A 21,690-nucleotide genomic window follows, 5' to 3' on the forward strand; every position below is an offset into this window, starting at 1 on the left:
AGGTGTTAGCAAAAGAGACACTGAAAGTATGATGGGAGAGGTAAGAGGAGATCCAGGAGAGATCTTTGTTCTGAATACCAAGAGTATGGAGAATGTGAATGAGAAGAGGGTGATCCACGGTGTCAAATGCTGCAGAGAGGTTGAGTAATATGAGCAGAGTGTAATGACCTCTGTCTTTGGCAGCATGGAGGTCGGCGGTTATTTTAGTGAGGGCTGTTTCAGTAGAGTGAGCAGTGCGGAAGCCAGATTGTAGAGGGTCTAAGAGAGAATAGGTGTTGAGAAAGTGTAGCAATCGAGAGAATACAAGATGTTCAAGGAGTTTGGAGGCAAAAGGCAGGAGGGAGACAGGTCAATAGTTAGAAGGACAGGTAGGGTCAAGCTTGCTGTTTTTTAGCAATGGTATAACGGTTGCATGCTTGAAGGAGGCTGGGAAAGTACCAGAGTAGAGCGAAGAGTTAAAGATCTGTGTGAGCATAGGGTATAGAAGGAGCACAAGGTTTTAGGAGATGGGAAGGAATGGGATAAAGAGGGCAGGTGGTAGAGGGAGAAGAGGAGATCAGCAGTGACACATCCTCCTCCGAGATAGCAGAAAAATAGTCAAGAAAGGCAGGAGGAGAGTTAGGAAGCAGTGTGGGATGGGAGGAGGCAACAGATGGGATGTTCTGACGTATGGATTCCACCTTTTCCTTTAAAAGTCAGCAAAGTTCTGAGGTGAGATGGAGGAAGAAGAGGAGGCAGCCGAGGGTGGTCTGAGTAGAGAGTTAAAGACAGAAAAAAGTCGATGTGGGTTGATTAGTGATGAAAAGTAGGTTTGTTTAGCCTGAGAGAGGACAGAGTTGAAAGAGGACAGCATAAATTTGCAGTGATGGAAGTCTGCGAGCGTATGAGATTTCCTCCAGAGGCGTTCAGAGGAGCGAGTGGATGAACGCAGCATGCGTGTGTTGGAATTTAGCCAGGGTCTGGGGTTAGAAAGGCGAGGACGCAGAGAGATAGCGGGGCATGTAGATCAAGAGAGGAGGATAAGGCAGAGTTGTAGTTCCTGACCAGGTTGTCAGGGTCTGAAGTAGAACTGAGAGAGGAGAGGGAGGAGCGTAAAGTGGAATCAAAAGCTGGTAGGTTAATAGAGCGCAGGTTTCTGCAAAAACTAGGGCTAGCTGGAGATGGAGAGGGGAAGAAGTGAGAAGATGAGGTGATGGTCAGAGAGAGGAAAGGGAGAAATTGAGAAATCGATGAGAGAAAAGTTTTTAGTGAAAACCAGGTCTAGGTAGTGGCCATCTTTGTGGGTGCTAGCTTCAGTCCACTGTTGAAGCCAAAAGAAGAGGTTAGAGAGAGAAAGCGGGAGGCCCGAGGAATAGAGGGGTCATCAATGTGGAAGTTGAAGTCCCCAAGGAGAAGCAGGGGATTCTGAGCAGAGAAAATGAGATGAGGTGATGATCAGAGAGAGGAAAAGGAGAAATGGAGAAATCGGTGAGAGTAAAGTTTTTTGTGAAAACCAGGTCTAAGTAGTGGCCATCTTTGTGGGTGCTAACTTCAGTCCACTATTGAAGGCCAAAAGAAGAGGTTAGAGAGAGAAAGCGGGAGGCCCAAGGAAGAGAGGGGTCATCAATGTGGCAGTTGAAGTCCCCAAGGAGAAGAACAGGGGAGTCTGAGGAGAGAGAGAGAAAGAGAGCCAGGATTCAAGGTGAGAGAGAAAGGCAGAGGGGGGATGAGTAGAGGTATGTGGGCGATAGATGACCGCCACGTGGTCTGGGAGAGGCGAGAAGATCTGGACTGTGTGAACCTCAAAGAAGGGAAAAGCAAGAGAGGGGGGAATAGGAAGGGTTCAGTAATGGCAGAGAGAGGAGAGCAGGAGCCCCACGCCTCCACCCCTGCCATCAGGGCGCGGATTGTGGGAGAAGGAAAGGCCACCGTAGGAGAGGGCAGCTTCCAGAGCAGAGTCAGACTGAGTGAGCCAGGTCTCAGTTATAGCAAAGAGAAGCAGGGAGTGAGAGAGAAAGAAGTCATGCACGGAGAGGAACTTGTTAGAGAGGGAGCGAGCATTCCAAAGGGCACAGGAGAAAGGGAGAGAGGAGGGAGGGTGGCAGGGGATGGGTATGAGGTTGGAGGGGTTAGCAAAAGAAGGAGTAGAAGTTGCATGTGGGAGAGCATGTAGAAATAAGGCACGGACCAGGATTGTTAGAGATATCCCCAGAAGCAAGGAGGAGAAGCATGGAAAGAAAGAGAATGTGTGAGGATGATTTGTAGGGGTGTGTTTTAGTGCAGGGTGTATTGCTGTGTGGTGACAGAGGGCGTAGGCAAGAAAGGAGTTCATGTGAACTGAGAAGTGGGGAAGAAAGGAGAGATGGAGATACTGTATATGAATAGAGTTAGAGACATAAGGAGGCTGGTGGAAGGAAGTGCATAATTAGAAAATCAGTGAGATTAAAGCAAATATAAAAAGTAAAGGTGGCATCACAGCAATAGTTAAGTGTTGAGATGTGCAGTCTGGGATGATATCCTCCTTTCCAGCGTAGATCAATTGCAGGATTCAGAACCAATAGGTGGTTTCCACTTGACCACTTATTTTTAAACTTCCTTTTTAAACTTCATCTAACATTCTACTTTAAGCATGTATACTTCAAGCATGGCTGCAAACAACTATGGCTGTTGTGGGTTTGCTTACATACTTTTAAAAAGTCACCTGGCTGGCCCAAGCAACTTAATTAGCACATGAGAGGGACATTAAAGCAGTTGGGCAGGACAACACCCATCTTAGAAAAAACAGGTGTGAAAGCTAAATTGAATTAAGACAGCAGGGGATGATTTGAGGACAGACAGACAATTTGAAATATGTTTTTACCTGAGAAAAGAGAAGAGATGTTACTATTACTACCATGCCTAACATTAATCAATACATAATATTTTGACATTAACACTTCACAAGTCAAGGACATTACATACACATCACTAATATGAGCATCCACTACATGCAAGTATAGTAATTTCAAATAAATAGGCCATCACAGTCAAATAATTTTGTATTAATACAAAATTCCATTGTGTAAAAGTATAATATTAAAAAAGTGAAAATTATTAGCTGAAAATGTAGGTGAATATAACGTGCATGTTAACAAGTTAGTACACTCAAGTTGATAATGTTAGTAGTTCCTAGAGTTGACACGATTTATCCATGATGATTTAATTCTGTAAAATAATTGTGTGATAACTTAGTAACTGTTTTTAATAATAAACAAGAGAGAATTAAGGGGCCTAAGCCGCTAAGGTAATGAAAGGGTTAAATCTCAAAAGTCAGTTTCTTGGGGCAGAGGGGGTGGATGAAGGGGTAATAGTCCTAGGGTAGGTGGTTAGGCCTGTCTGGAAGGTTGCGAGAGGAGTGAACCACTATGGTAATGAAGGGTTTAACCAGTCCCGCTATCCCCGGGAAGGCCTAAACAGCCTAAACATCCATCCTTGGGGATACTACCCCCTTCACCCCATCTCTCTACCCCCAAGAAACCAAAATAAACACAACAACCCTACTACCCTCCTCCTCTACCCCCAACAACCCCCCCAAACACATCCAGTACAGTAATGGGCAAAATTACTATTATCCATATACTGTAAAAATCAAACATTAGCCAGCCAGTAGAAATAAAGTAAATAAAACGTTCAACTAGATGCCATCATGAAGGGCATCCTCGTCAGCATGCTTCAGGTCCATGTCCTCCGATGCCAGCAAGAATGAAAGAAAAAATACAATCTAATGGCCCCTAACCCCTTAATCATCTTAGCGGTTAATAACTGCTATAGTAATTAAGGGGTTAACCCCCTTCCCCCGCTACCCCCCAGGGAGGCCTAACCACCCACCCCCACTATACCCATCCAGTACCCATTGATTGACACTGTGGTATATAATACCCATATAATATGGGCATGATAAGCCACTATATCACTCACCTCAACAATAAAAGAACTAAAAAGCCTCAACTACAAATCAATTACATTAATCACTAAATCAGCAAAATAATTCCAATTATGTTGTTCCAAAACAGAAGAATACAAATAAATAAACATCTATCCAACCAATCAATTAAAGAAATAAAACCAGTAGCCAACAAATCAATGAATTAATTTAAATCAGTAGCCAACAAAACAAATAATTAATTTAAAATGCTAACCAATGCTAAAATGTACTAAAAACAAGCCATCCAAATTCAAAACAATTTAACTCAAACAATAGAAAAAGGGTACAAGGGATTTATAAAGCGCCCACGGGCACGAAACGCGTAAGAGTGTTTTAATTTTGTGCTACATGTGCCAATACATTTTTCCAGTAACGTAACCTACAGCCTTCGGAGTGTTTACTTTCGATTGTGAAACGCCAAATTCACCATTTCTATCTTGCAACGGACATCGTCAGGAGCACGTCAAACGCTGCGCCATCTGAGGAGATCCGTGAGTACTTCAATATACTTAAAATATACTTATGAAGATAACACCCACATGTGTTAGGTGAAGCAGTGCTTCCTTTGCGGTAAGCTAGTCACACATTATTAAACGTTCTAATTGTATTGTATGTCTTTATAATCACTGATACTTGATTTACAAAGATATCAGGCTTCTCTACACAGAGACTCAGTAACAAGGGATTCATACTATTACACTCCTCTATTGTGCAACGATTTCGTATAATTGCAAAACTGTTCTTAATCTATTCTGAGGATCACAGCATCAGCACAGAAATAAAAAAATAACTATCAATAGAATACAAGCATTTGCAAAATAATGCATTGGCTGTCAATGTATTAATCTGTGCCCCTGATCAATACAGTATCAGTCAATGGGCAATCACACACATAAAAATAAATAAATACAATAAAAAGACCTGGAAAAAAACCCATTTACTTACCTTTAGCAGTTTTCACCCTCAGACTCCATGTTTAAAGGAGTAATCATATTTATTCTATTTTAATCTGATTTATTTTTATACAGCTTATAAACAGAGGTCTCCAGAGCTGAAATCAATGTGGTTCAGCTACAGAGGCCCCCTGCTTAATCCTGTTAAAAAAAAATTATGAAGCTTGTATTGCTTCTTTAAAGTACAGTACACTGTCTATACGGATATTTCAATGTAGGCACATGCATGGTGTATGGAATGCAAATGTGTGTTATTTGTGAATGATAGTTCTATGTAAAGTGACCTTTACATTGCTTATCCCCAGGCTGCAAATTGTGTGACAGAAACCCATTGAACCCCCAGTAGATGTTGGTTCATGTAGTTTGTGGAGTTCGTTGGTCTGTCATGGTATTGGGTCATGTAGTCGCCTGGAAACATGTAGTCGCCTAATAAAGCAATCATTATATCTTAGGTTGTATCGAACAGAATTCATCCAGTATTTTTGGGCTTTGGAGTACAATGGGTCCTTGGCAGTGATAAATTCATATACAGTATTTCTTTCAGAGTTGTCTTCTTAACTGTTCAGTCTTGTAGTGACACAAAAGATCATATAAGCATAACTGGTGGTGGGTTTTGTGTGACATGTAGAGAGCAACATTGTTCCTCAAATTTTTCAGCGCTATGAGTTCTTTTTTCAAAATGCATAGTTATTTTAGTTGTGAGTCCAAGGTCATTTAACATAGAAAGACACTGTTTAAGCAATTGTACTCTATCTTGGATTCGGACGCCTGCATATTACTGTTGTCTAGCCTTCAATCCAATACTGAGTATAATAGCCATAGATATTAGTGCATATACTAATATACATGTGTCAAGAATAATGTATTTCCCAGCTCTCAAGACATAAAAAAAATGTGCATAGTAGCTTTAGAATAGTCAATAATGGAAAAAGAGAATGTTAGGAATTTACACCTTCACACAACATTAAATAATGCATAATCAATTTACATATGTTATGTGTAACCTATTATAGGTCCATCATCACATTCAACTGGGCATGAAAGCACATAACATATGCTACCTTCAAGAGGTACTGTAAGTGCAAATACATGAATTAGTTGATTTGTGACTTAATATACTCCTCACTAGAGATGGACAAATCTGCCCAAATTGGTTTCCCTGATTTTTACTGATATTACCCCCAAAATGTGATTTGCAGTGTAAAATTCGCTAATGGATTTGGCTGGTCCAGTCCGCGCTGATTCATCAAAAAATGACATTAGATACAACCTGTGAACGGATTGGTAGAATCCAATCCGCGGATTCAGTAATTCATTGGCGGATTCTCAAAAATCAGAATGTTGCAGAGAACGTGACCCAAGAAGAAGATTCAGAACCGGCATATTCCCTAGTGCTAGAGCCAACAGCATAAGACCTCCCAACTCCAGAAACAGTGTCTCGTCTTGAACAGCCACCTGTAGCTCCATATGCAGCCATGATGAGCGTTGCACAGGAGACCATGCAGCTCAACCAAGTGCAAGTTACGCATCAGAAGCATAAACTTTCTCTAGTTCACCAAGATGTAGCACAGGTGAATCGGAGCTTTCAGGCTCACACAGCATAGTGCAAAAAAAGAGAGCTGCTTTGGATCAAAAAATGATGAGGCAGTTAATTAAAATACAAAAAGAATGACTCGAGGCCAGTAAGCCAAATAACGCCATACTACAAAAAAATTATATTTTACATAACCGTTTGGGAACCAATATGATAATGATATCATCACAAATACAACATAGTAATGACCAGGTGTGTGACCTTTAGAATGTGGCTTTTTTCTTGAGGCCCCAAAAAACATGTTCCATAAACACCACCTCTGTCAACACCTACTGTACTACTGGTGCTATCACCACTGCCCTCTACTACACATAGAGTTGAGTGCACCTGAGGAGGTGGAAGACTCACCACTTGGCAAACTCATCAAGACCACATCCCGGCTTAGAGGGCGCGGAAATAAATATGGTTATACAATCTTTGTCATTTTTTGTGTTCTTGAAGAATTTGTTTCTAAAAAAAATATTACTTACTACAAAACCGAGCTGCTTCTTTCTAATATGACACTTATCACAACATGGGTGAGTATGTGGGGCTGAGAATTGGGTACAATAGTAAGGGATGAGTTTGTCATGTTGGTGGTCATGGCAGGTTTGGTGTTTTGTGCTCCCGGGATATCTTTATCTAGTTACATTAACTTAATTCTTAATAGAAATTTGAATAACAATAGGCTAATACACAAGAAGTTGCAAAAGTGGGGTAGCTAATGAATAATATTTAGTGGATTAACCCCTTTCATAAGGTAGTTTAGTTAATAAAAACAAAATATATATAATTGTATTGTATTGTATGTCTTTATTTATATAATAAATATTTTTTATTTATATAATATATATAACGGAAATAGCCGTGATATACACTCACATTTATTAAAGCAGCAAGATTGTATTGTATGTCTTTATTTATATAGCGCCATTAATGTACATAGCGCTTAGATTACTGTGAAAGGTTGAGTTCCAGCCTTTTTATTTAAAGAAGCAGCAGCATCAGACCCTGGGAAGAATGAAAGAGGCTTTTGCTGTTCTCTGAACCTTCTTATTAGGTATGCCACATTCAGGTGTACAACAACCAGTTCCCCCAGCGTGATGTCTCCAGCCACAGAGTAGCCAGCAATATCTGCATTAGAAAGTTTGCATCCTTTCACTGAAGTTCCACAGACATCCTCATATCACACAGCAGCAACAAGGAATGCAGCAAGAGACAACCTCATATCACACAGCAGCAACAAGGAATGCAGCAAGAGACCCCAGGGAAAGAAACTCCCTCCCTTTTATTACTGGTTAATTAGGACACAACCAAATGAAGTAAACCACACAGGGAGTTGTCTCCCAAAACTTACATAATTAGCAAACATAATACACTTCACACAACATACAATTTTCTATAGCAAGCCCAAAATAAACAGTACCTTTCACAAACATCCCATGCATGTCTTTACTCTGCAAAATAAATCACATTCAGTATCACTTACTTTAATTCCCCCCCCCCCCCCCCCCCCCCCATACCATGGTATAATCCACCCTGAATGGTATGCAGGAAGGAAACGCCCTTTTCCTTTTTAACAGAGACTGCCCATGGCTGTGTAACATCAAACTGTGTTTAACATTAACCATACCTGCATTATACTGACTGACCTCAGGACACCACATTAAAGGTTAGTAAAGTTTCAGATAAAGGAAACAAAAAAAGATTGCTCGGCCCAGCAAAAATCAAAACAGAAAAAGAAAGGTGGTGCACTTGATACAAAAAAGCAAACATGCATTTAACTTACACAATAGTACAAGCAGCCCTGTCACAATTACATTCCCCACTTAAACTATGTTTTCTTTTCTTATTTGTATATGTAAAGCATGTCTTACCTTAGCAGGCAATCTTTTGGTGCTCCTTTTATCAAACTATGGAAATCTTGATTGTGTGACTAACATAATGGCTGCTTCAGTCAGTGTACAGGTAGCTCAGCAGCTACTACGTAGCCTGATATTAGTAAGGTAACATTATCTATTGTTACAGTTTACAGCTCAGGGGCTGGGAATATTGGCAACAAATTATCCCAAAAAGGAAAATGCTGCTCTGCTTCAAAGGTGGTGTAAAACCTGCTATAGAAATCAAAAAAGAACAAATGACTACAAATGGCATTATTGAATAATTAAAAATAACGTATTATGTAATACTACAGAACTGATAAATTATTTTAAAAAACACATACAATGTCACATGTTTTGAGACTAATATTTCTATTTCATCACCTATTCCATGCAGGTTTACCTGACGGTGTATAGCATTTCCTATTCATTTGAAAGCAAATACAGAGGAAATATAGGACCAACGACAGCTTGAACTAGGAGAGAAATAATTTACAAAAACAAATCACTGAAGAGCATTGCGATCCTTACCAAAAACGGTACGGATGCATATTTTATTCAAATAAGTGTGTGTACCTAGCACACGCATTTTAAGTGAAACCTCTGTAATTTGTCCCTGTTTTGTCACAGGAATTGTATTTGTGATGGTGATGTTTTTAATTAAAAATCAAAACACAATTTCAGTGACAAAACACAAAAATTTCACTTAGAACGCACGTTCTCTGCACACACACCCTGTTTTAGCTATTTGCACTTCTATATTTATACTAACTGTGTGTGTGTGTGTGTGTGTGTGTGTGAATGTGTGTGGGTATGATTCTGTTTGTGTGTGATTCTGTGACTGTGTGCACGCACGAGACTGATAGTGTGCGTGTGTGCGTGCGTGCGTGCGTGTGTGCGTGCGTGCGTGCGTGCGCACACACGCACGCGTGACTGTGTGGGTGACTGACTGTGTGGGTGTGCTGGGGTGGGTGTATAGGTGATTCTGTAAATAGGGGGCCCACCTGTGCCACAGAGGGATTGGAAGAGGTCCAGGCAGCTGATTCTGGGGTCCTGCACGTGCACGGTGCGGGCCTGCACGTGCACGGTGCAAGCCGCACCTGCGCATGCTCGCCGTGCTGCACTCGTGCATGGCAACGGCTGCACTCGTGCATGGCAACGGCCGGCCCTGCTGTATTGTGAATGTGGGGAGGTGACAATTGGGTTCTGGGCAAGCGCGCCGCGTCTCACAACCTGGTCTCCTGCGTATGCATATATTGTTATCTGCGGTGCGGCTTGGAATGGTGTGTTTTTGCGCTTGCGCGAGCGGCATGCGCAACGGCCATGTGCCCATTAGGAGCGTGACGTCACCCGCGTTATGGTTTTTCATTACAAGGTAAGGATTTTATCCCATGAAAACTCTGTAGGTTCCAGCAAAGAAGTTTCACTTCAAAAATGTACTAATTGTACGATTTGTACTAGTAGTGAAGTGATGTTTAACATGTCACATCAACATGTACTAATTTTTGGCAGAACATGGGTATTGTATGCACGTTTAACAAAAAACTACTAATTTGTGGAGATAGCATCTCCACTTTTCCTTAGCAATGCTTGATGTATAGCACAGAGAGAACTCAGAAGAATGGGTTCTAAAACACCCCTCTATTTGCACTCATCACCTAATACTTATGAATGTTCCTTAAAGCCAAAAGATAAGATCCCTTAGCCAGGAACTAAAAGCGACGAAAAAAACAAAAAAGTTTTAATACATTATTAATTATACACTAAAGGGTTAAAATAAGTAAATAAAATTCCCCACAGAGGAGTGATGGAGAGGGGAGAGGGATATGTCAATCTAAATTACTGTATTAGTATATATTATCAGAGGATATCCTTATCTTCTCCTGCGGTGATAGTATACATGTGATATCCACTAAATATTTAACAGTGGGATAATAAATGCATTAGTAAGTAGTATGGTAGTGTGACTAACAGTCAGGGATTGTTTGTCGCTGGTGTAAAATGAACAGCACACTATGATTTTCCCACATTGGGATAGCAATATTGTCTCATATTACAGGGTTGCAGCGAACCCAGGAAATATATAAGCCCTTTATGGCTATTGTATCATAGTGTCACACTAGTATTGCAACATACTTGTATACAAATAGTAAGTCTATTTCAGTCACTGATATTGTGCATTAGATATATAGCAACATAGGGTTACAGCAAATCCTATAGTAATACCACCGCATAAATGTTTAAGCAAAACAACCTATATATAGAAATGCCAAATGATAGCTGCTCTCAGTGAAATAAACCGGAGTGGTAGAGGGTTGCGGCGAACCCAAGCAGAAGTAGGATGTTAAGTATTGGCACTGTATAGCAAAGTATAGCAAACAGTGCCAATACTTAACATCCTACTTCTGCTTGGGTTTTGCAGGGTTTTGAAATTGCCATGTTTTTTGCGTGTTGCCCTCACAGTATGCAGGAAGGCCAGAATACCTGCGAAAACAAAAAAAAATTCAATGGCGATTAGCTGGCGATGAGATGCACGTGTCTCTGCGAACTTTGAAATGGCATGGCATGGCGTTGTTTGTGACTCGCCCGAGACAATCATTTTGTTGATTTAGCAGCCTATTTAAAGGCTGCATTTATTTCTAATCATTCTCTGTGTTGGGAGAGAGAGACAGACAGAGCTAGGCGTTTAGAGGATTTGAGATTGATTTAGTTGCTCTGTTTTGTGATTTATTTGTTGTGTGTTGTTTTGTTTACATATTTTTGTTATTGTCAGTTTGAAAGTGTTTAGTGAGCTTGTCGTTTAATTTCTTTGTGTTATTTGTGAGTGCTAGAGTTATGGACAGGAGGCGTGGGAGTCAGAGGAGTGATGCTGGGGTGACTGGTGGTGCTGAGATGAGTGGTGGTCGTGTGAGTAGGTGTGGGAGTGAACGTGGGAGTTAGAGGAGCGATGCTGGGGTGAGTGCTGTTGGTGGGGGGAGTGCTGTTGTTGGGGGGAGTGGTGGTGATGGGTTGTCTGGTGGTGGTGGGGTGTCTGGTGGTGGTAGGTCTGATGGTGCTGTGCTCCTGCAGTCTCTTCCATTGGAAGAAGGGGAGTCCAGCCAGCAGCAGCCAAGCTCAGTGGTTGCAGGTGGTCGTAAGAAACGTGTAGAGGAGCCCTGAAATATATACGTTTCATTGAGGAGGAGAACCAAGTTCTTGTGACTGGGATTTTGGAACACTATGACCAGCTGTTTGGGCATTAAGTAGGTAATAAAATCTTTGCTTTGAGTGTTGAAATGTTTTTTCACATCTATGATGTTAACATTTCTTAATTGACATAGAACCGACTTTTATATCTATCTCTTATTGTTGATGTTTACACATATTATCATTGAGTGTTTACAACGAGGATATGAATCGAGGAAATGTTCAATTGTCTGTGCATTTAACATTTTCTAAAGCATCAATAGCTTTGTATGTATCCACATTGCTTTAATTGTCATGTGCCCCACATATTGTAGCTCAAACACCATGTTTAATTTTTTTTGCAACAGTTCACACAATTGTTTGTCATTTATTACTAAATAAGCTATTTACTTAACATAATTATATCATATTTGAAGGCAGGACCAGTTCATCGTCAAAAAATCATTATGGGAAAAGTTTTGACTGTCTGTGTCTGCCTGTGGCAATCAGGTCAGGACATATAGTAATTGTCGCAAACAATTTGATGACCTCAAAAGAAATTTGAAGCAAAAATTGCACAAAGCCCTGATGCATGCTTCAGGCACTGAAGGAGGCCCGCCAGCCCCCCACTAACGCTAACTCCGTTGGAGGAGCAGCTGAGTGAGAAATTTTTCCCGGTCATTCTGGAGGGTTTGCCTGGTGATAGGGATATCGGGGTTCAGCGATCACCCATTTCCCCCAGGTCAGTAATTTTACAGGAGTACACGATTTGTATACAAATTTTCAATATAATTGTTACAAACGAGAAAACTATATTATAACATTGTTTATTGTGTTTGAATCATAATGTATACAGTATGTGAATATAATTAAGTCATAATCCCCTCAGAACAGGGCATTACTGGCCAATAATGTCCTGGCTGGAAGAGTTGAAGACAGGAGCGGAGCACAGCCGTAAAGCAATGATGGATCCAGCAGCATACTGTTGTTCAATAAACTTTTTTAGTCACCACCTTAGCTGTCCTCTTTTGCTTTACGGCTGTGCTCTGCTCCTGTCTCCTGTTGGAGAGATTTCCTGTACTTCATTGCCGGATAGCACGCCGGGCGGCTGCAGCGTTCTTGGATGACATCACCGCCGGTCATGTGACCGCCCTCCGCGACGGTGCAGTTGCGGGAGGGTTGGCGGTGCAACGCGGTTCATTTGGAGACACAGTCTGCAAAATAGTGAGTTGTACCAGAGCAATACATTTGGTGCCCAAGGCTGGGCCAGTTGCAAAGAGAGAGTACATATACCATTTGACACTGTGTTCTTACTTACCTCATGACAGCAATTATACATACGCAGCGGTTGCTATGCCATTTTCTGATGCACCTGATGGGTTAACTCTGTTTACCTGATTTAACTGGAAGAGTTGAAGGCCTGAGGCGAAGCAAAGTGACTTTAACACAGCCAGGGCATTATTTAAGTAATAATCCCTGAAGAACAGGGCATTACTGGCCAATAATGCTTTGGCTGGGCTAAAGTCCCTTGGCTTCGCCTCGGGCCTTCAACTCTTTCAGCCAGGGCATTATTGGCCAGTAATGCCCTGTTCTGAGGGGATTATTACTATTATAGGCTAAATGTAGGCTTATTTCATAAATAATAGACACTTTTGAATAGTTTAATAGATTTTTTTTATTCAAATAAAATGGTAAATACATGAAACCACCTCTATATACTCTTACACTGCAGATATCTATATCCACACACTGCCGCTCCCTCTGTGTGTGTACACACACACACACACACACACACACACACACACACACACACACACACACACACACACACACACACACACACACACACACACACACACACACACACACACACACACACACACACAGCAGCTCACACACAGCAGCTCACACACAGCAGCTCACACACAAGCTGCTGCTACGCACACACCAGCACACCACACACAACACAGTGCCTCTACACACACACACACACACACACACACACACACACACACACACACACACACACACACACACACACACACACACACACACACACACACACACAGCAGCTCACACACAGCAGCTCACACACAGCAGCTCACACACAAGCTGCTGCTACGCACACACCAGCACACCACACACAACACAGTGCCTCTACACACACACACACACACACACACACACACACACACACACACACACACACACACACACACACACACACACACACACACACACACACACACACACACACACACGAGCTCTAGACACACAACACAGCACCTCCTCTACACTCACTACACAGCACCTCTACACACAGGAGCAGCTCTACACACACAAACTCTGCTGCTACACACCCATAAACACTGCTACTGACACACACACACACACTGGAGCTCTATACACACACACACACACACACACACACACACACACACACACACACACAAACACACATCAGCTCTACACTCACACAAACTGCTGCTACACATACAACAGCACAACACACACACACACTTCAGCCACAATAAAAAATGCAGCCACTTACTAAACTTTGCACTCTCCCCCCCAGCTCTACACAAAACACAGCACAACACAGCACCTCTACACCTTCTCCCCCCCCCACACTCCCACACACACAACACCTCTATACACAACACACTTACTTCTTTGCAGTCTCCCTCCCCCCCCCCAATTCAACTGAATCTGCTCAGAAAATCTCAGTCAGCTCGGGAGGGGGAGGAGTCAAACCCTGGCTGATACTATTTGAACAATCCCCTGCCATGTCTCAGAGCTTTTACTTCACTCCACCGAAACAGCCCTCACTAAAATAACTGACGACCTCCATGCTGCCAAAGACAGAGGTCATTACACTCTGCTCATATTACTCGACCTCTCTGCAGCATTTGACACAGTGGACCACCCTCTTCTCCTCCACATTCTCCATACTCTTGGTATTCGGAACAAAGCTCTATCCTGGATCTCATCCTACCTCTCCCATCGTACTTTTAGTGTCTCTTCTGCTAACACCTCCTCCTCCTCTATTGATCTCTCTGTGGGGGTACCCCAGGGCTCTGTCCTGGGACCTCTTCTCTTTTCTCTGTACACACTCTCTCTAGGTGACCTAATAACATCTTTTGGGTTTAATTATCACCTCTATGCCGACGACACACAAATATACTTTTCAACACCTGACCTTACACCTGCTGTACAAACCAAAGTTTCTGAATGTCTCTCTGCTATATCATCCTGGATGGCCCTCCGACGCCTTAAACTCAACATGGCTAAAACAGAGCTCCTCATACTTCCTCCCAAACCTGGCCCTACTACCTCCTTCCACATTACTGTTGGAACTACAATCATTCACCCAGTAGCCCAAGCACGCTGCCTAGGGGTCACATTCGACTCCTCTCTCACATTCGCCCCTCACATTCAAAACATTTCTAAAACTTGTCGCTTTTTCCTCCGCAATATAACTAAGATACGCCCTTTCCTCTGTTGTTCGACTGCTAAAACTCTGACTCAGGCCCTCATTCTCTCCCGTCTTGATTACTGTAACCTCCTGCTGTCCGGCCTTCCTGCCTCTCACCTGTCTCCCCTACAATCTATCCTAAATGCTGCTGCCAGAATCACTCTACTCTTTCCTAGATCTGTCTCAGCATCTCCCCTCATGAAATCCCTCTCCTGGCTTCCGATCAAATCCCGCATCTCACACTCCATTCTTCTCCTCACTTTTAAAGCTTTACATTCTTCTGCCCCTCCTTACATCTCATCCCTAATTTCTCGGTATGCACCATCCAGACTCTTGCGTTCTTCTCAAGGATGTCTTCTTTCTACCCCCTTTGTATCTAAAGCCCTCTCCCGCCTTAAACCTTTTTCACTGACTGCCCCACACCTCTGGAATGCCCTTCCCCTCAGTACCCGACTAGCACCCTCTCTATCCACCTTTAAGACCCACCTTAAGACACACTTGCTTAAAGAAGCATATGAATAGCACTGTGGATATTCTAAACACGATACATAATGCTTGGCCCCCTGCAGACGCACTTACCAGAACTCCCTTCTACTGTCTCTGTACGTTCTCCCTACCTACCAATTAGACTGTAAGCTCCTCGGGGCAGGGACTCCTCTTCCGAAATGTTACTTTTATGTCTAAAGCACTTATTCCCATGATCTGTTATTTATATTATCTGTTATTTATTTGATTACCACATGTATTACTACTGTGAAGCGCTATTTACACTAATGGCGCTATATAAATAAAGACATACAATACAATACAATACAATACTTCATTCAAACCAATCCCCTGCCCTGTCTCAGCTGTTCTGAAAGCTGATTGGCTGGAAATATACAGATTGAAAACTGCATTTTGCAAGCTGCTGAAATTCAGGGCATTACTATGGATAATGCCCGGAATTTTAACCAATCAGAGAGCAGGGTTTTCAATAATGACCTGAATTTTACTGCTTTAGCCTATAATGTCCAGTAATGGCTTGTTACGAGGGGATTATTACTATTAGAGGCTAAATGTAGGTTTTTATGCTAATAATATACAATTTTGTTAAGATACAGTATATATCATAACTACGATGATGCACCTGTGTAGGAAAATATGTCAAGTAGTAAATGAGAGAGGACAGAGGTGAAGGTGGGAGACAGAGGTGAGGGGGTTATGGTAGGGTGAAGTGTTGAAGGGGGGAAGGGATGAGGGGGAGAGGTGGGTGAAGGGGACAATTGGACAATAAGTTGTGGACAGTGATTTTAAATACAAACCAAAACAATATTCTTACAATTACCTTAGCATAACATTTACAAATGGTGGTTGAAAAAAAATTCCTGAAATGACTGAATGAATAGTGCCCTGAATTGTAATCAATCGTAGAGCAGTGATTTCATTAATGTACGTAATTTACTTTCTTGAGCCTATAATAATACTTTACATATACAGTTTATGTAGACTCTTAAAATCAACTGTATTAAACATCCCTTCATACATATCTGCAGTCACATAGTATGTATGTTGTAGTATTAAAATCTTATATTTAATCATTATGTTAACATGTAGATCTTTTTTAAGATGTAGCATATATAATTGGTGATGACAATTAAATATGATATCTAGAAAGATGAGCATTAATTAGTCTTAAGTACTCCCACTTCAGATACTGTCTCGTAAACATACAGTATTTGACATTATGAAAAACTGTTTGCTGTGAATTTTATATAGTGGCCCCGGCATCTCCGATCGGAGAACAAAAACAGCTGTCAACACCTGCATCTTCTGAGGCATCATCAGTAATGGAAGGGGAGGCTATCACGTTTGGACAATATAATATGTACATTGATATGCAAGAACAGATTCATGAACATAGGACACTTGCAGATGTGAGTGACAATGGAAGAGTTAATTATTAGAAGTTGTAAAATCTGATCTTAAACTTAAATGTAGTTATTGAGTTGTACAATCACCAGCATGATTTGGGATATAACCACAATATTTAATGCTGTAAACATTCATACTCAATAGATACCTTCAAGGTTGATAAATGAGTCAAATTTTGTATTCAAAATACGATATTTTAATATTAATTATGTCAACATTGAATGTGTTACACAATGAAATCAACACGCATAATTACAGAAAACAATGTTAAAGTTATGTTCCATGTAACTTATTTTTTATTTTGTATTTCAAAAACAGATATTGAATCTCCTGGACAAATATGTTCAAGTGACCATAAACTTCATGATGTACAGACTCATGGATTAACACATGAAGCAACTGATATCGCACATGACAGTTTGTCTGCAATAGAAGCTTCAGAAGCAAGGATATTGCAAGCAGAAAATGTTTGCCATCATTAACTTATCGCACTCCATGAAGGTAGATATCAGAAATTACCAATCTAAACATAATCATCCAAATCCCAAATTAATTACAAATGATGAATATCACACTGAAAGCTCTTGTTCACAGTGTCGTGCAAGAAATCAGCTTAGGAGCACTGCAAGAGAACATGGACATCACTTTCATGCGTCAGAGGATCGATCTTTCGATGCTGCCGTCTTTTCTCCAGAGCCATCAGCTGCATTCACCAGTCCATGATGAAAGATTAGAAGATGCACCATTTCAAATTCATTTACCAAGCAACATTGAACCGTTGCCATCATCCGTTTCTCAATTTATTGAAGACACACTTGCAAACACAGAAAAGAAAAATTCAAACCAAACAATCACAAATAATACAATTTTTCAAAAAAAAGAATGGCCAGCCGCCACCAAGTGCCCCAGCTTTGGCCCAGCCGCCACCAAGTGCCCCAGCTTTGGCCCAGCCGCCACCAAGTGCCCCAGCTTTGGCCCAGCCGCCACCAAGTGCCCCAGCTTTTTCCCAGCCGCCACCAAGTGCCCCAGCTTTGGCCCAGCCGCCACCAAGTGCCCCAGCTTTGGCCAAGCCGCCACCAAGTGCCCCAGCTTTGGCCCAGCCGCCACCAAGTGCCCCAGCTTTGGCCCAGCCGCCACCAAGTGCCCCAGCTTTGGCCCAGCCACCACCAAGTGCCCCAGCTTTGGCCCAGCCGCCACCAAGTGCCCCAGCTTTGGCCCAGCCGCCACCAAGTGCCCCAGCTTTGGCCCAGCCGCCACCAAGTGCCCCAGCTTTGGCCCAGCCGCCACCAAGTGCCCCAGCTTTGGCCCAGCCACCACCAAGTGCCCCAGCTTTGGCCCAGCCGCCACCAAGTGCCCCAGCTTTGGCTCAGCCACCTCCAAGTGCCCCCGCTTTGGCCCAGCCGCCACCATGTGCCCCAGCTTTGGCCTAGCCGCCACCAAGTGCCCCAGCTTTGGCCCAGCCACCACCAAGTGCCCCAGCTTTGGCCCAGCCACCACCAAGTGCCCCAGCTTTGGCCCAGCCGCCACCAAGTGCCCCAGCTTTGGCCCAGCCGCCACCAAGTGCCCCAGCTTTGGCCCAGCCGCCACCAAGTGCCCCAGCTTTGGCCCAGCCGCCACCAAGTGCCCCAGCTTTGGCCCAGCCACCACCAAGTGCCCCAGCTTTGGCCCAGCCGCCACCAAGTGCCCCAGCTTTGGCTCAGCCACCTCCAAGTGCCCCCGCTTTGGCCCAGCCGCCACCATGTGCCCCAGCTTTGGCCTAGCCGCCACCAAGTGCCCCAGCTTTGGCCCAGCCACCACCAAGTGCCCCAGCTTTGGCCCAGCCACCACCAAGTGCCCCAGCTTTGGCCCAGACGCCACCAAGTGCCCCAGCTTTGGCCCAGCCATCAACTAGTGCCCCAGCCATCAACTAGTGCCCCAGCTTTGGCCCAGTCGTCAACCAGTGCAAGTACTAGGCAGAGAGTACTTGGCACAGGGAGATGGCGATCAGAACAGCCATCAAACAGGCAAGTGACACGTTCACAAAATAAAAAGCCAAAAAATAAATAAACAAATCTTTCAATTAATTATTTGTTCTTGTGGTCGTGTTAAATGCATACTAATTCCTGCCAAGTTTTTTCTAAACCTTTATAAATGTAAAAATATAAATACAAATATGAATGTATGTCCTTTCATACATATATTAATATTCTTAAATTTGTCTCTGAACAAAAAAAGTTCATGCGTGTTTATGAAATTATTAATTTCCACATGTAATAATCATTATAATATGTAAATAAAAATTATTACATATGCCATACAGTGCATGTAAACGGCATATCAAACTAATTTAGCTATTGTAAGGTATGCAAACTTAACCCCTAAACATTCTATTTCATGAAAAGTGTCATGCAATTACACAATGTTTTGTATACAAATTATAAATGGTCTAAGATGACATGAGGTAGTGTTTCATGTAATGATGAGTAAATATCAATCATAAAACCGTCGAACTATTCTTACAAATATTCGCAAGTAGTACATTACAATATTTGTATTACAAATTTCACAATAAAGTCTCTGTCTCTGTCTCTCTCATTTTTTTTTATATACTAGGTAGAGAGAAGCACAACTATATAGATATATGTATAAACATACATATACTACATAGAGATGTACAGTATCTATCTAATATATATAGTACATAGAATCAGGCGGCACTACATTAACAGAGGTATATTAGTAGGTGCTAGTCCCATACAAAATTTGTAAATAAACGATACCGTGTTGATCCCACGAAATCAGGAGACAGCACTCAGTCTTGAAGTAGGACACATTACCCGACGGCTGTACATATCCCGCTATTATATCCGCTTCCATTGTCCTCATTTCCTGAGTAGCTTTGTCAGGAGTATACACTCCTTTTGCCCACCAATCGTGAACTATGTGGTCGGTTTCTAAAAAGGAACTTGTGTGGTCCATAAAGGGTACATATCCCTGAAACCGGGAGTGCCACCATGGGTGTGGACTAGCAGGCCTTCTACAGCAACCCCTGGGTGTAATGTATTGATGGAAGTGGTAGCATCATAATTAACAGACATTGCATACTGACTAAATCCACTATTTACACTGCAATTGTCTACATCTTCATTAATAACATTATCATCTGTAATAACATTATCATTAGTAACAACATTACTATCGGTCGGCATAGTATTCCCATAAGACCAGTCCTTCAAGTCCGAAGAAGGAATATGATTCCTAGAGGCCCGCAAACTCCTCTTTTTGGAGTAATGTTTTCTTGCAGCCCGATCAGCTTCCCCAGGCAGCAACCCTCCCTCAGACTTCAGGGCTGAAGGGGTTCCCTGAGCAGTAGATTGGTAAATGCCCGAAGACCAGCGGTACTGGTCGAGGACAAAGGGGCCATGTAAGTGTTCAAGTCCAGAACAAGTACGTCCCTGGGGTCCGACACTAAAGTAATACTCGGTATTGACTGAGCAGCAATGGACTTTGGCCTTGATAGGGGATCTGTCACATAGTCCTTGTGCGGTGCCCAACCCACAGTGGTAGATACATCCCGGTGTCCCAGAGATGAGTCATCTTTGCAGATCATTTTCAGTCTAACCCTGCGTTCACTCATAGTGCGAATGAACGATAAGGGAGTAACAGAAGAAACACTAGCAGTACTCACCGGAGTGGGGATCGATGGCTTCTCATCCACCCCAGTGGTTGCTATCTGCAGGATATCATCTCCAGCAATTGGAACAGGATCCTGGAGCTTGTTCAGATTCTCCATCCGGGCGTTGCATAGAGTTGGGTACTTTTGTCTTGATCGACATCCGCCACGTGGACATCGACACCGGAAGACACCTCCATCAGCACCGGAGAATCCCTGAATATGCCTTTGGACACCTCTATGTCCAGGCTCATCCGCCTCACGGGTCTCACAGTTGCAGTCATCGGTACGGGACTCCGCTGCTGTGCAAGGTCGCTGGCACCATTCGGCTCACCTCCAGTCTCGGCTGGCAGAATCATCAGTGGCCGGAGCACCACCGAAGATCGGCGGCTGCAGTTGCAGGAAGAAGGTAGGGACACATCTGCACGGGAAAGACCCCGGATCATTTCTGATTTATCAGTGGCAATCAGCAAGGCCGATCCCAGCTCATGCGCCTCTGAGAACCATAGTGCCTGCTCACCCAGGGCTGTCACCATGCCCAACATCTCTTGGGCTGGCTCCGATTCATCGATCGTCTCTGGCTCCTCTGCAGGGACCGGGTCTGGAACCATCTCGGCTTTCTCTGTTGTCATCGGGACACTCAAATCCCCTCGGGCATCAGCTAGGGCACACGGGCCCTCCGAAGCCTCCATTGTTGAGGTAGCTTGTTTGGCAACATCAACCGCCCAAGTATTGGGGTCGGACGCATTTTTCTGAGCAAATTCCGTAAGCCACGTCGGCATAGGCCTCAGGAACGGATGGGATGGGATTTGCGAGTAGGACTTAGAATTTTTATTTATTTTTCCTGCAGCGGATTGAAGCCGGGAGACTCCGGAGCTGATACACATTAATATCAGCTCGGGAGACCTACGGCTTCTCTCCAATGCAATAAACATAAATGTATATGCAGCTTCATTACCTTAGCGGCTAACCACTAAGTGAATGAAGGGGTTAAACAACGGTGCTTGGTTTATTGTGGGTATCGGGGGTGGATGAATGAAGGTGGTATTTGGCCCATGGTAGGTGTTTAGACCTTGCGGTGGGGTTGTGGGGGGAGTTAACCCATTCATTACCTTAGTGGTTACTACCGCTAAGT

General features: G+C 43.0%; 1 protein-coding gene across 5 annotated transcripts; it reads left to right on the forward strand.

Moving 5' to 3' along the window:
- Positions 1–8,049: 8,049 nt before the first annotated feature.
- On the forward strand, positions 8,050–20,768 carry LOC142489481 (uncharacterized). 5 transcript variants are annotated; one of them, XM_075590353.1, is made up of 7 exons: positions 8,050–8,141; positions 8,747–8,888; positions 11,419–11,595; positions 11,952–12,256; positions 16,748–16,905; positions 17,222–17,404; positions 17,498–20,768. In XM_075590353.1, exon 7 carries the CDS (start codon positions 17,538–17,540, stop codon positions 18,792–18,794), a length of 1,257 nt encoding a protein of 418 aa, XP_075446468.1. In that variant the 5' UTR covers positions 8,050–8,141; positions 8,747–8,888; positions 11,419–11,595; positions 11,952–12,256; positions 16,748–16,905; positions 17,222–17,404; positions 17,498–17,537; the 3' UTR covers positions 18,795–20,768. The 5 variants fall into 5 exon arrangements, with proteins under 5 accessions (XP_075446468.1, XP_075446464.1, XP_075446465.1 ...); XM_075590349.1 differs by having other exon boundaries at positions 17,222–20,768; XM_075590350.1 differs by having other exon boundaries at positions 11,419–11,591; positions 17,222–20,768.
- The last annotated feature ends 922 nt before the right edge of the window (positions 20,769–21,690 follow it).

The sequence above is a fragment of the Ascaphus truei genome, chromosome 3 (assembly GCF_040206685.1).
Source record: "Ascaphus truei isolate aAscTru1 chromosome 3, aAscTru1.hap1, whole genome shotgun sequence".
Taxonomy (NCBI): domain Eukaryota; kingdom Metazoa; phylum Chordata; class Amphibia; order Anura; family Ascaphidae; genus Ascaphus; species Ascaphus truei.